Here is a 15,421-nt window from a genome sequence, read left to right on the forward strand (position 1 = left end):
TGTGTGTGTGTGTGTGTTTGTGTGTGTCGACGTGCACTTATTTGCAGGTCTGAAAACCCAATTCTTTATGGGCTCATTGTTGTAATTTACACGTCGGTGTGCGTGTAAGTAAGAAAGCAACGTGCCGAAAATCGAATTATACACAAACATATCAAACTTCCGTAGATTCTCCACTTTATTAAGGACAATGTGCATAAATTCTTAGTTTTGAGAAAAATACCATTTCATATCATAAATGGTCTTGAATTAAAATCCCCCCCCCCCCTCCTGACCCGTACAGGGTCAATTGTGATTTTGAAATATTTTCCAAAATTCAGAGAAAGATTCATTTCAAAAGTGATATAAAAACTCATATCGTTGTCAACTAGGCTACCTAATCGAAACTCGAAACATAACGAGACATCATGTCAGGCAAGAAGCACATTGAAGGCGGGTAATCGACGTGAACCCTAGAGACAGACAATACTTTCTCTTGTAGGTAGGCCTACCTCTTGCTAGTCACGTTGACTAGAGAGCTTAATGCATGCAATCAAAATCAAACCAAGGAAAATAAACTAAATTCACAATAAAATTTAACTCTAAATTCTAAACACGAGGATTAGTTAGGGTCAAATTTTAGGCTGTCATTATCCCCAGACACCTGTCTGGGGATAATGAAAATTGGTTATCCCCAGACACCTGTCTGGGGGTAACGAATTTTTATTATCCCCAGACGCATATTTGAAACTCCGCTCTTTTAAACAATTATCCACATTCCAGAATATGGAATGTTTCCAGATGCACATAGAAATAAGGAAAGTTAATAAAATATCTATAAAAACATAAAATTAACCACATTAAAATCAGTTGTTACTACATATACACAATATACGTCGACTTCGAAGTGGGTGTCATGGCCGAATGGTTTAGTCGTCTGCCCTGGAAGTTTGACCATAATCGACGTTATGGGTTCGAATCCTGGTAACGTCACTTTTTTTTTTTATTTAATTATTTTTTAAAATTCCGTCTTCTTTTTACAGAACGTTGAAAGGGATAAATGTCCCATCCATCCTCCCCCCACCTCTTTTTTTATTATTAAACTCTCTCTCTCTCTCTCTCTCTCTCTCTCTCTCTCTCTCTCTCTCTCTCTCTCTCTTGTTTTTTTTTCTAGTTTCTAGCAAATATATTCGTCCCCACTCCGATCTCAAATAGTGTCCAGAAATATTCAGAGAGCGACCAAATGGTCAGATAGAGGAGAAAAAAAAAACAATAATTGTTTTAAAAATAAAAACAATTTAAGAAATTCATGCTCAGAAACGGAACATTTACACAAAGGTTTAGCAAACAAAAAACTCTAAGGTTTAGGTCAAAATATATTTTAAAAAAAGAAATAGAGAGATTTCCCTCGGAGCAGGGAATAGTGTTAATAATAATAATAATAATAATAATAATAATAATAATAATAATAATAATAATAATAATAGTAATAGTATGATAATAATTGTATTAATAATAAAAATAATATTATTATTGATAATAATATAATAATGATTATGATGGTAATAGTAATAATAATAACAAATATTACAATTATTATTATTATTATTATTATTATTATTATTATTATTATTATTATTATTATTATTATTATTATCATCATTATCATTATTAATATTATTATTATTATTATTATTATTATTATTATTATTATTATTATTATTATTATTTGACCAAAACAAAACAAAAAAAATAATAATAAATCTAGAGCAAATTAAATAATGAAATAATATTATCGGAGAAATAAAAAATTCAACTGATTAAAAAAAAACTCTTGCTCGGAACTCCGAACAAAAGTGAAAACAAGGAAAATCAATTGGGAAGAAAGAAAGAAAAAGTAAAAAAAAAAAATGTGTGTGGGGGGGGGGGGGGGGGGGGGGGGGGGGGGGGGCGGTCGCGACTGGGTCGAATCTGTGCAGCTAAAAGGAGTAAATTGAAAGGTGGCCTAACCAACTGAGCTGCCTATCCACACCGCTATCGGAATATTTTAAATTCATATATGAGCTAAACATATTTCCACCATTTTTGCTTCCTTGTTTTGGTAGTTATTTTCATCTCTCATTCGAATAAAAATATGTTGTTGGATCTAGTTTTGTGGACGTGTGATACTAAATTGTATTGTCTTGTGCGAAGCAGACAGGAAAATAACAGGTGTGGGTTTTGGGCTTTGGGGCGAACAACACCATGGCCTAGGAATTCGTCCGCGACATAAAAATTCTTCCCGGTCGTCCCCAAAATTGTGGCCAGAATGAGCAAATTATAGAAACAAGAGATGATCAATAAAGTTAACAGGTAGGTAGGTAATGAAAATTTAAATGGTTGGTGGACTATGAACAGATTTGATGATTAACAACTTTCTTCCTGGTTGAAAATAAAAAGTCGAATTGCCAGTTTGACGTTTTCAGATCAAGGTAACAAAAGAAATTTCATTGATCCTTTGCTTTAAAATATTTTTTAAAAAGAGCTGGATTTGACATTTGATCACTATTTACTTTCATCTTGTGTTAAATATCACTTGATATATTAACTGTTTTGGGACACAACCACGAGTATTTTTTCCAGAATATTTGGTATTTTTCACGCCTAGTTTGGCATTTTGCATAAAATCTTTCTGCCCACTTGCTACATGCGTCTGGGGATAGTATCCCCAGACAGGTGTCTGGGGATAACAAAAATTGGTTATCCCCAGACACCTGTCTGGGGATAACGAATTTTCATTATCCCCAGACAGGTGTCTGGGGATAATCACAGCGCAAATTTTACCCACCTCAGACTCCGACAATAACAAGTTAGAGTTTAAAATGTTAAAATTAAAATGAATGAAATTAAAACGATACTAGACGGTCTAGATACTGACAACTGAAAAGTACATTTTTAATAAGATAGACTGTGTCACTGTGTGTCAGAATCAGTGGCAGTTATTAAAATTAAAAGAGAAAGTCAAATTTAAGCTCAAGCCGATTCAATATGATATTGCCAATATTATTGGTCATTTTTGTCATTGGTAAGGGCCAGGGAGAAATTCCCTAAGTTTAAGTGATAAAGTGGTAAGCTCCTCGGTCTAGCATCTCTTTCAATTAGTATTTTCACCGTGGATCTTTTTCAGGGGTTTATTTATTCAATTTGTCAATCATAGAGGAGCATTTTAAAGACTCTAGAACTCTACACAACTTGATAGATTAGTAGTTTAGAATTTCCTAACCAAAGTGGCTATTCGGACTCGAGTCTGAATAGTCTTCCATTGCTTGTTAAGATCTTTATTTTATGCCAAATTGGCAACACTGAAAGGAAGTTTGGATTTCATTCAGATTTTGAGAGGCACTCCACCGAAGACAAGATTTAATTTTTGGCAAAATGAACTCAAATTATACCATATACAGTCGACCCCGGATAAGACAATGCCCAGGGGAACTGTAAGCTTAAATAAAATCCACTTAACCGGAGTGTAACCAAATGAGCAAAAATGTTTGTGAACAGAACAAGCCCATCTAAAATAAGTATGACCCTTCATGTTGCGTGTCCCGCTGATGTTGCTTGGTCGCATCAAATTGACCCGAGAAGTAGAGGTTCCTGTAGTTGTCATCAAAGGCTCCTACCTGCAAATGCCCAAAGAGAAATCAGAATACATAAAAAGCATTATTTGAGATAAAAAAGCAGAATGAATTTACTGTTATTGACTCTTGACATGCTTTACAACAGAAAATGTAATAGACAATCCAAAGTACTCAAATGATACAATATAAAATGTGTAAAAATGTGCAGATTGTTTAAAGACCTTGTCAGACTCGGAGTAGAGCATTGTCAGGAACCCCCCCCCCTCACACACCTAATTAAACAAACGCAAGTGCCGGCACATACACACCCACTGGAGCTCCCACAAATACACAGGGCTAAAATTAAAAAGGGAAAGAAGCTGACTGTACTCAATAAATACTACTGATTGGAACCAATATATAATATTACCTAGGTCATTGACCTCACATATTGGAGTCGACATAATAATAATACTTTGGTCAACCATCTCCCTAAAATATATTATTTTTTGACATCAACTGCACACGCTTTGAAGGTACTAATCAGACACACACAATGTGTGTTGATTGACCATAGGAGATGCTGACGCCATGACTCACCTTTTTTTTTTTACTAGAGATTTAAAAAAACATTTTCCTGACGCCATAACTCACCTTTTTTTTTTTACTAGAGATTTAAAAAAACATTTTCCTGGATTGGTAAAGCCGAATGATTGCCTTGAATGCGGAATGTAGACCACCTAAGTGGAATTATTCCGAGAGAAAAGCGTAGGAGCCTCGTCGAGACAGAAATGGCTGGTATACCAATTTCCTCAGACTTTTCAACTGCATTGATCAGCTGGATCTTTCTTTTCAGCGATAGGTTTGCCATTGTAGTTGTAGACTTGACTTGAAGTCTTGATAAAATTGATACTAATTAAGAGAGCCATTGCATAGGATGGCCTGGGATTAGAACAAAAATTTTTTTTTTTTTTTTATCTTGAACTTAAAGTTGCGACGATGTAAAATCTGAGATGGATAAATCAAAGATATTTTACTACTTATGAACGGACACCAGGCAAAACACCTACCTCACATCGGTGTGCGCCAATCGTTTGCGGATATTCTTAACCATTGCAAATTCTTACTGTTAGCTTTTTTAACCAGTGGAAATACTTGTTTATTTGTGATTTTATTGTGGCCATGAGTGATAAAAACACCGACTTAAACGACATCGACTTATGTGGATTGTTTTTTTTTTTTACTAATGTTATATAGAAAGAAGGGGGAGGGACCAAGAAAAAAAATCGACTCGGGTAAAAGTCAACTTAAGCAACGTCGACGTATCCAGAGTGCACTGTATGCAAAAAAATTCTCAAATTTCGCTAGAATTATGCTAAATCTTAATAGAGTTGCTAGACAAGGTGCTAGGTACTAGATTTGAAATTCTGGTGTCAGGGGTAAAAAAAAAGTGCTTGATCTAGCATATGCCATATTGGCCTTATGGATTTCTGATGGCAAAACTAGATACTAGATGCTACAAGATTTTAGTTTTAATCGTTAACATCAAAATTAAGATAACTGGGTTGATAAAAGAATTGTGAAACGTTTCTTCAGAACAGTCAGTTTCATAATCATAAAATCTTTACAATTCCTGTCTCCTCACAAAGTTTGTAATTTGGAAATTGTAATGCATTTCCTATATATCCAAATAAAATCCTACATAACACCATTTTCAGTTGGGATAAGTAGGGATTTCATTTGATCCTATATTTTGAGGTCTTGTGGTATGATATACTCACCTTTGGACCTCGTTTGAGTTCAGCTATAGTTGTGCAAAATTGAGTCCTTGGAGTTGCAGGGAAGGCTCACATTATTTCACTGTAACTGGTGTAAAATGAGTAAATGGTCAGTGACAGCGTTGTCTCTGACGAATAAGAACAAAAAAACAAAGAATTGTAAGAGTAAGAGTGTCTCACAGGCTTCCTGTATTGTTATATACTCAAATAGAGCTTTTGGTGTGGGACCCTTGTAAAGGACTCTGAGCACATTTTGTGAATATTTTGCTATATAAAAAATCAGGTAAAAATTTAAAAAACAAAAGTTGCAACATTTGAATTACCTTCCATTTTGATGTTTCCTATGATTTATGATCTTGTTAGTGCTCCAAACATAGACCTTTTTAATACAAGAAAGCATTGACAGGTTTGGAGCTCAGGTTGCATTACTATTTGCCATCAGATGAGTGAAATTGAAACACTTTTGTAAAGGGTGACCTTCTAAACATCATAAATGACATTTTTGTTCCACAGACCAACCTAAACAATAACTGGGAGAGATGTCCTGTTCTAGTTCTACAGATCATTCATTGATGCAAGATGTTCACAGTGAGCTTTTGAGTTCGAGTGACCAGCATCAAATACACCTCTGTCAAGGACATTATTCATACTACCACTATTGTTGTGATGGAGTTGATGATAGGGTAAAGAGGGACTTTGATCATTGCTGTATTTATGTAAAAGAATTATAAGGCACTTGGCATCCTGGCTTATCCTGGTTTCTGTTGCCTTAAACGGATGGTAACAATTGCTTACTACCATTTGGAAAGGTCACCAATCTTTCATAAAGTACTTTCTGACAGATCAAATGATCCAGCTAACACAGTCACGGCTGGATGGACAGGAAAGGTGGTCAGAAAGAAAATGTTTCTTACATCCCTGATCCCTTTTCCCGATGAGATGAGTGCTGTACTGCTGAGACTGAGAATTTAGGATCCCCACCATTGTAAACAATAGGAAACAATTAAGTTTTGAAGTATTGTAAATTCTTATTTAATTTTCACTGTGAAGTGTTTATGATCACAAGAATTTCCATTAATATCATGTCTATAAAGCTGAGAACCGTTTTAACCAGGATCGTAACCTCATCATGAAACATGTTAATAATAAAATAGTATATATTCTTAAAATTATAGCAGGAGTCTGAGACAGATACAACAGAAAATATCACATTTTTATAAATGTTCCATATTCTTGTCTTCACTCATACTTTCTAATAAGTTCTGGCTATTCAATAACTCAAAAAGATTTAACTTAATGAAGGTTCTTCAGGCTTAATGGGGTAACTGTGTTAATTTTAATGCACACAGACAGTTGTTTATAATAAGAAAGATGAAGAAAAGCTGTGGAGGAAAATGTTGAAATAGAAAATTTTCATTTCCTCCTTCAGGGTTGGGGTTGTGGGTACAGAACTTTGCAAACGATTTGCTCATGGCTGCAAAACAAAGGATGTAAACCAGTAAAGTCCGACATGGAAGGAGTTCCAAGTCTTCGTGATATCCAGGCAGCTTTAGTCAGTATGGATGACAAACCTCAAAGCTTTTGTGGTTCAAAACAGTGGATTGGGAGCTTTGAAGTCTGTCTTATCCTGGATTATTTTTATGAGGTATGTCATGATTTATTGTTTCTCCAGGAATTTAGGGTTACCTATAGCCACGTCCATTGAAATGTAGAAAAATAACATACGTTTACTTCTCTATTCTCTTGTACATTGAAGATGAAACACTGATATATATGAGATGCAATTAATTATTATTATTATTATTATTATTATTATTATTATTATTATTATTATTATTATTATTATTATTATTTTTGTTGTTGTTATTTTTATTCTTATTATCATCTTTATTGTCATTGTAAGAAATGCCCCGAATACGATCAGGATTAGAGGTTAATCAAATTCGCAATAATCAATGAATGACAAATGCAACGACACTCTCTCTCTACCTTTGAATGACGTTTCAAATTTAAAGTTTAGATAACTATTTCGAAAGTTATTAGGATTTTTGATTATCCTGTAAAATGTCCTTTAAGCATTCTTTGTCTTTGGGTCACTTGATCTCATGTCCATTAGTAGAGATTATTATTGTTGTTATTATTATTATTATTATTATTTATTATTATTATTATTATTATTATTATTATTATTATTATTATTATTATTATTATTACTATATTATTATTATTACTATTATTATTATTATTACTATTATTATTATTATTATTATTATTATTATTATTATTATTATTATTATTATTAGTATTATTATTGTTATTATTATAATTATTGTTATTATTATAATTATTATTATTATTATTATTATTATCATTATTATTCTTATTGTTGTTGTTTTTATTACTATTTTAATTTTATTCAAATTTAGGTTCCATCTAAGATCATACATCTCAATGAGGGAAAAGAGATAGAAAAGCAAATGGAAGAACTCGCTGAACATTTCCACACAGTAGGATCCCCTATAATGATGGGTAATGCATAATCATAACACGTGTTCAGGACTACATAGCTTTTAACATAATGGTGTTTTATTTTTCCACCCCATTCATTATATATCTGATTTTACTATTTATTTGAGTTATTGATACAATGCTTCTCATTTAGCACACGAAAACTTGATAATGAAGTACCAACCCACTTAGAATCCACTTATTTTTTGGGTGCTATAAAATAGTTTCCTCTAGTGTGAGTTTTGATTGCTATCATGTCATTACTACACCTGAAAGCGATTACGACTTTGTGGTCTTGTGGTATGACATTCGACTTCTGCAGGTATCTGGTTCTGGTACCGCTCTAGTGGTGAAAAGTTGAGCCTTTGCAAAAGGCTCATTAGCCTACTCACATTCTCACATCATACTCATGTTTAAAATATATAGCTGGCGGGTAACGTTGTGCAGTGTTGTCTTTATTGATAATAATGATGCTGATAAATAAGTTTGGTTATCACTAAATACTACCTCTAGTATCTTTATAACGATATTATGCTCTTGATAAGAGACATTTTATTGTCTTTAATGACTTTACCATAACCCTTCTTATTATTCCTTAAATTTAAGGATTTATCCATAAAATGTTCCTGAAATTAGAAATATAGGGTAGGCATGACTGCTCTTACATTTTTTTTTTATCCATAGTTTATGTATAATTTTATGTTTTGAATTTTTAGGTATAATCTCTCGAACTTTCTTAGAGGTAGGATGATGGAATGCTACTGTGCTTTTGTATTCTCCTTTAAAAATTTCAATTTGAAAGCAGGAGAGACCTTATTTCATAAGAACTTTTCTTATCTAAGTAGTTGGCTCAATAATCAGTGTGTCATTTAAAATTATCCCTATCTTTATGAGAAAGACCTATAATATTCTTTTTGTTAATGATTACAAAATGTTTTACATTTATTGAATACATATATTTTTTTTAAAAACTTAAGTTTTCCTTTTTGTCCAGGTGGTGACACAGATAATTCCTCCAAAGGAATCATGGGTGTATGTCTTGAAAAACAGGCCCTTCTTATCGTGGTAAGGAAAGATTGATTACAAAAAAAAAGATTTTTATATAATGTTTAAAATCTTAAACACGGTAAAGAGCATCTTATCCTATATAAAATTATAAACGGTACAGTAATAGCTGAGATAATATGTTTAAAGTAGGATTCCCTTCGAAGTTTTCTTAGATGCAGCTCACCAAGCACACTGTGCCTATGCAAAAACTACGAGAAAGTATTAGACAATCACAGCTAATTTTTAAAGACACAGATTATAAAAACGAAATTGAGGAAGGACTGAAGAATACAGTAAATTATGTTCCAAATGACAAGACATTCATAAAGTAGACTAAAGATGTTATTCCTCTTTATTAATGGCACTAAATTACTAAATGACAAGTTACTATAAATATCCTGGTTCTTGTTATGATTATTTTCTTGCTATTAAAATCACTTTCTGTTACCCTGGTTATTGAAATTATTGAGCATGAAATTCTTGTTTAAAATGTAGTGCCCTGTCAGAGGTCAAAATGTAAGTCATGTGTTGTTTTTATTATGGTTAGAATATTTGATTGAATTGTTGTCATTAAAAGCAGGAACGCGTATGCGCCTTTTCTGTTAGAATTATATTTTGTCAACGAAAATATTCTTAAATCTAAAATGTCATTTAAGTATTACAAATTATGCCCATGCACATGTATCATAGAAGCTATAAATTTTTTAATTGTCAGAACTTTTCTATATCCCATTAAAATATCCTTTACGCATTCATTGTATTGCAGTCATGTGATCTTAGCTTTATTAATTAACAACTATTTCGTTTATTTTCAGGATCCCCATTGTTGCGATAAAGTTTGTGATTCAAAAGCACTGAAAGACAGAGGTTTTGTCAAGTGGTTGCCAATATCAGATCTTCATGCCCATTCTTTCTACAATCTTTGCCTTCCCAAACCATCACTTAAAAGGAGCTGATAGTAATTAGCCAAGACTTACTTCTCTATCACTCTAAGACTGTTCACTTCCTCTCTGGCTTTGTTTGCCAGGGCTTGCCACATGTCTCATCTCAAGCACCATGGGCAAGCGTCATTGTTGTTTGTGAAACTGTTTGTGGTCGGTACAGTTACAAGTGTTGGTGGTGGACGGGGGTTTGTGTGGGGGCAGGGTGGACGACGAGTTGTTACCATTGAGATGTTATGTTGTTTCCGTTTGCCTCCCCGAGGCCTGTTCTTATTAATATTATTGTAAAAAATCGGATCACTTGAGTTAAAAATCACAGCTGGAATGTGACGTTGTTTACGTTTACCGCCTCGAGGCCTGTTGTAAAAATCAGATGTTGAATAAAAGTGTTCACAATTATTAAAATAATGATGGTGGTAAATCACGGCTAAAAATAAGGTGAACAATGTTCGTAAGAAAGCGGCGGCCATTAAGTGACTGTGTAAAAATCTTTTAAAACTTACAGTTTCCATGATAAAATACAGAATTATACAGTAGTCCTTTCTTAAGAATTGATAAAAACTATACAATAAGAAACAGTATGTTTTAACAAGTACAACGAAGTAAAAATGTCCAGGTATCAATATGTAGAAATCACAAAACAATTAAAATACACCAGAGCACACAACGACACGTCTTGCCTGTTAGGCGTGTTTACAAAATGTTTTTTTTTACATGATCGTAAGAAGAAGAATACAGATAGATAAGCAGTCCGGTTGTTGCAAGTTGTCATTGTTGTTGTTTTTGATGATGATGATGATGATTGTTGTAAATCTGAAGAGACTTTTTTTTTACATACTATAAGAAGAAAAAACAGATTAGCTGTCTGAAAGCTGTTCGCACCCATATCCTGGCCATTTTGGCAGGTTTTCAAATTGTAATAACTTTTGTATTTTTTACTCCTTTAACTCCAGTTTTTGTCATGTGTGTTGTATGCTTTTGGACAATCAAAGTCAACAATTCTTATTTTTTTGTAACTAAGAGAAAACAATGTAAGTTCAGATGAAAGAGATTTTCAATCTATTAATAATTTCAAAAAAGAGTATTGCAAAATATCATATATGTACATGAATAAAAAAAATAAATGGGAACGTGCAATTATCGACACATCAACTGTTAAATAATCCAAAGGGGCTTGTCAACTTTTATCTTAGACATAATCCCTCTTTGAGTCAAATTCTTTGAAACAAGGCACCACACAGAGAGCTACTTTGCATATTGAATACCACTATCTTGTTTCTTTTCTCATATAATTTGTTTTTTTTGCAGTTAATTTAGGTTTTTCCATTCTCCCTCTGAGCAAAATTTGCACACTCTATACTGTTTTTCTTTTTTGCTGTTGGAAGTATTTCCTCTGGCGTGTGGCCACGACCTGATTGTAATCAAGCAAGAGGTTTTGGACTGGAGCAGGGGCAGTTTGAGTGTCTGTGTTTGATCTGTTCAAAATGTCAGTACAGCGAGATTGAAAGTCTTCTGTCATTTCACTGCCTAAACGTACAGGCACAGTGGTATAATGCATCAGTTCGTGTACCTTTCGATATCAGTATCGAGACGCACACAAGACGGAAGCAAACTGACTGTTAAACGTTTTACAACCATTTCGTGTACATCCCGATATCGTCTACAGATGACACAACACACCCTGACATTGTTGTTACACATAACGCAATGGAGACATTGAAGTTGAAGCTTCTTTTACTTATGTGGTTTAAAAGAAGACGTAGAAGGCGCTATTGGGTTCATCCTATATTCCAACTGAGGGAAACATTTGGCGAGTATCATCATCTTATGCATCAAATTCTAAGTGATGAAGAAAAGTGTCAGGCATACATACGAATGAAACCAGACATTTTTAAAACCCTTCTAGAAATTATTGGACCCCACATTGAGAAAAGGACGACAAATTTTCGGAGGCCACTGTCAGCTAGGGAGCGCCTTGTTATCATATTATGGTAAGTAAATTGACCACAAATTGCCTGGCTATTAATTATTAACATAGAACGTTTGAACTTTATTTGATATAAAAATGAGAATACAAAATTCAACACTAATATAATGCAATACCGCATTCTAAATTCAATAAACATTTGTGTTTGAAATGTGCATGAAGTTTTAAAAAAATGAATAATAGAACTAAAACATGACTTATAAAAGAGAAAGATCACGGACTGTAAGTGTGATATTGTTCGTATGGAAAGGTGTTAAACGGTTGTGGTTGTTGCACAGGCTGCTGATGTTGTCCTATGGCGTCTGGAGGAGTAGTAGTATTTGGAGTCTGGTTCTGATCCAAATAGCGTAAAATTAGCATCTGCATCTCAGCCTGACACTTGTACCTTGCCAACGGATTCAATGACCATAACTGGGGTGCAAGGCTTTGTAGGAATAAATCACAGTCATCCTTTTTCTGTTCAGTTGGATTTAGTGTCATTATGGCATCAAGGATTTTGCCATCCAGGGAAGCGCTATATCCTCGCTGCTGAGGATACGGTCCCCGCTTTCTACTATTTCTCGAAGTTGTAGTACGTGTAGTTGAAGTAGTTGGATTCCCTTCACTAACACCAGAAGCGCTTCTTCCACAGTCTCATTGATGTGAAGGCTAAATTTGTTTCCTGTGTCAAGTGAGTGGTATCTTGCACAAGAGTGACATTCTGCTTGATTCAGAGTAGAGTCAAAGCTAATCCAAACTTTCTCACTTTCTTTAATCCCAGAAACAAACCGATTTAAAGTTGTTTCACTTCCTCTTGCTTTTCTTTTTTTAATCATAACTGACTTAATATTGATGGCAGGATAATTTTTTTTTTGACAGAAGTATGCAAAACAATTTGCTTGATCAATAAAAGTTATAAAAATGATTTCATACGCTAAAATAATGTTGCAATAACATTTTTTATTTCGGTAATACGGATAAAAAAGAAATTTAACTTACTTTTTTAAAACACACATAAAAGCCTTACTATCGTCTCGAATTTCTTCCAAAAAAAGAATCATACTAAGCTCCTAGGACTCTGTCATAAAATCTCACAACAATAGGGTAGATCTGTGAAGATCCTCCATCATGGCTTCCATCTGTCACAAGATTGAACGGCTGTGTTTGTAGAGTAGTCTCGAGGTTGGCAGAGTAATGCTGGGCTAAAGATTTAGTCAGTGCAGTAGATTTTGATTGTACACAAGTGAATGATTTAGCAATTTTAGAATCAGGGAATATAGTTTTAAATAACTGCCCTGTGTGATCAGAAATGGCTAACGGTATATTGTGTTGAACAAGAAAAAACAAACAAATAGAAGCTCTGCACATATGACCTACTTTTTTAACAAATCTTCATCAGAGTTTCTTGAAAAAAATGATGAAATAGGAGCTGACTTCGTAGATGATGCAGCTTCTGTATGTTTCTTGATTGAAACATGGTTGGACACATCATTTCTTCCTCCATGTGAAATGAGAAAGTCTGTTTTGCAATGAGCATGATGCTCACTCTTTTTCGACGAAATGATCAATGGAAATTCCATAGTGAAATCACTCCTGAATTTACACATGTTCTTTGATTTTTTGGCTGGAGGTGCCATGATAATTTAATATCTTTTCAGATATCCGTGGCAATTCTGTAGTTTTTGTCGGTAAGAGCAAGGCCGTCAATTGCTGTTTTTGCTTCTCCAACAAGAGAAGCCTGCAGTTAGTTAAACTTGGAAATGTCTGGTAACGTCGTTTTGTCAATTATGGCTGAAAATCTGTCAAAAAAACAAAGGCCATTCTGCAAAGTCGCCGTTGAATTTCGAAATTTCTATTTTTGGAAGTTGTGGGGTGGCTCCACCTTGAAAGAGCCCCAACGATGATGTTGAATTTGATAGGGGGTTGGTTGGGCCCGGAATCGGCGTTGTCAATTCATTCAGTTTTCACCCGGCCAAAGCAATAGTGGCGTTTGATTGGCTGACATATTCTTCAGCTCCATCCTTGTCGGCCATCAATTCACTTGAATCTAACGTCATTTCATACTGTTCTTGTACTGTTTGCAATGAGTCACATCTTTTTCACACTTCATTCAAACATTGTTCTACATCTTCTTTATCTTTACCAATTGTTTCAATGCATATTTTCAATCTATCAATGGCTCTGGTCAGCCAGCCTCTTGATGCTATGCATCGTTTTTGCAACACTGCACTGCACGGTTCGGTGAATGCGACTGCCTAGCCATATTAAAATCATACACAAACACTGTTTTTCGCACTGACACTTTAAATAAACTGAAATCTAAAAGTTCTTCCCGGGTTTTGGCACCAGAATGTGGAGAATTAACTTTAGTTCATTTATAAGAATATGACTACACATATAACATATATAAGTCCATTGATGGCTATATAACTTTTATTAATAATATTTGTTTCACAACACTAATTTAGGCTGCACAGCCTCCATCATATTTCATACTCTCTCTCTCTCTTCCTCTACATACTTCCACTACCTACATTGACACGATGTGGCTGAGGCTCTGTTAGGGTAACTCCTCATTTTCCATAGCATCAGGATGTCCATGAGTAGCAAAACACTACTGTATCTCACTCATGTGAATGAAAAGTATCCTGGGAAATGCTTCTAACAGATATAGAGGACAATGTTTCACTATGTCAAAATATATCACCGTGTAGGGATTGTCTCTGAAAAATGTTTTCAATTGTCCTTTAGAAAATTGCTGGACAGAAAGAAATATCATATGGCAATCTTTACATGGAGTAAAGCCCACAATGAGTGTTAATTGTTGTTATTTCTTGGCTGGTCTTGTTCAAGACAAGATTTGTAAATGCATGACTGAAGTCAATTGAACTGAATTTTTGTCCATGAGACAGATGGAAAGCTAAGTCTTCTGGTTTTGGAATTGGGTGATCTTTCTTTGCGATGACTTTGTTTACTGTCACTTTCTAATTACTACAGATTTTTATCATTTAGTCATTTTTGATCATTGGGTATTGCCTATTCTGATTGTTGTACTTTCAGAATGATCTTCTTCCTCAAAGCGAAAGGTGGATGCCTTGCCTTTTTGAAAATAGTAGTGTTGTCCCTTAAGCTGATTTTTGTTACGCAGTCCTTGAGTGTTCTTGCATTGTCATTGAAAACCTTGGTGTATTGTTGTAGTATTTTATCGAGGTTCTTCATGTTGTTGATGATGTTGTTTCGAATCAGTTGCTCCCATTCCAGTTTTATTTCCTGCAGCCAGTTTCATCCCATCGAGAGTGGACCATTTCCTTTGATGATTTGGCTTAATTAAAAAAATTTCCTTAGCATTTCATATTTTCCAAACACATGAATGTTTTTGTAACAAAGTGACAGATGCCCCGATGTTACATTTGCACTGGAGTGAGTTCGCAATCTCAATCTGTTGCCTTTCTCTATAATTGTCAATGAACACAATCAGAGACATAACACGCAGACATGCAAACAAATGATGTACAGTTTTCAAAAGGTTTTATTTAAGTCGAGTTGAGGGAGGTAATGAAAGAAAAGGAAAAGAAATATGCCTTGGTTATATAGTAAATTACAAAATAAAAG

At 34.2% G+C, this 15,421-nt stretch overlaps 1 protein-coding gene across 2 annotated transcripts; it reads left to right on the plus strand.

The window, feature by feature from the left end:
- Nucleotides 1–379: 379 nt before the first annotated feature.
- Nucleotides 380–13,161, plus strand: LOC144968619 (ufm1-specific protease 1-like). 2 transcript variants are annotated; one of them, XM_078907124.1, is made up of 6 exons: nt 380–478; nt 5,861–6,030; nt 6,777–6,992; nt 7,774–7,876; nt 8,850–8,920; nt 9,718–13,161. In XM_078907124.1, the coding sequence occupies exons 2-6, from the start codon at nt 5,887–5,889 to the stop codon at nt 9,856–9,858; spliced, it is 675 nt and encodes a 224-aa protein (XP_078763250.1). In that variant the 5' UTR covers nt 380–478; nt 5,861–5,886; the 3' UTR covers nt 9,859–13,161. The 2 variants fall into 2 exon arrangements, with proteins under 2 accessions (XP_078763250.1, XP_078763251.1); XM_078907125.1 differs by having other exon boundaries at nt 380–474.
- Nucleotides 13,162–15,421: the final 2,260 nt, after the last annotated feature.

The sequence above is a fragment of the Berghia stephanieae genome, chromosome 3 (assembly GCF_034508935.2).
Source record: "Berghia stephanieae isolate SIO BIC M18660-M18661 chromosome 3, UCSD_Bste_1.3, whole genome shotgun sequence".
Lineage (NCBI taxonomy): Eukaryota > Metazoa > Mollusca > Gastropoda > Nudibranchia > Aeolidiidae > Berghia > Berghia stephanieae.

Coding starts and splice junctions, on each gene's coding strand:
- LOC144968619 (XM_078907124.1), top strand. CDS start 5,887: ATGTCCTGTTCTAGTTCTACAGATCATTCATTGATGCAAGATGTTCAC. Junction 6,993..7,773: donor TCCTGGATTATTTTTATGAG/GTATGTCATGAT, acceptor ATTCAAATTTAG/GTTCCATCTAAGATCATACA. Junction 8,921..9,717: donor AACAGGCCCTTCTTATCGTG/GTAAGGAAAGAT, acceptor GTTTATTTTCAG/GATCCCCATTGTTGCGATAA.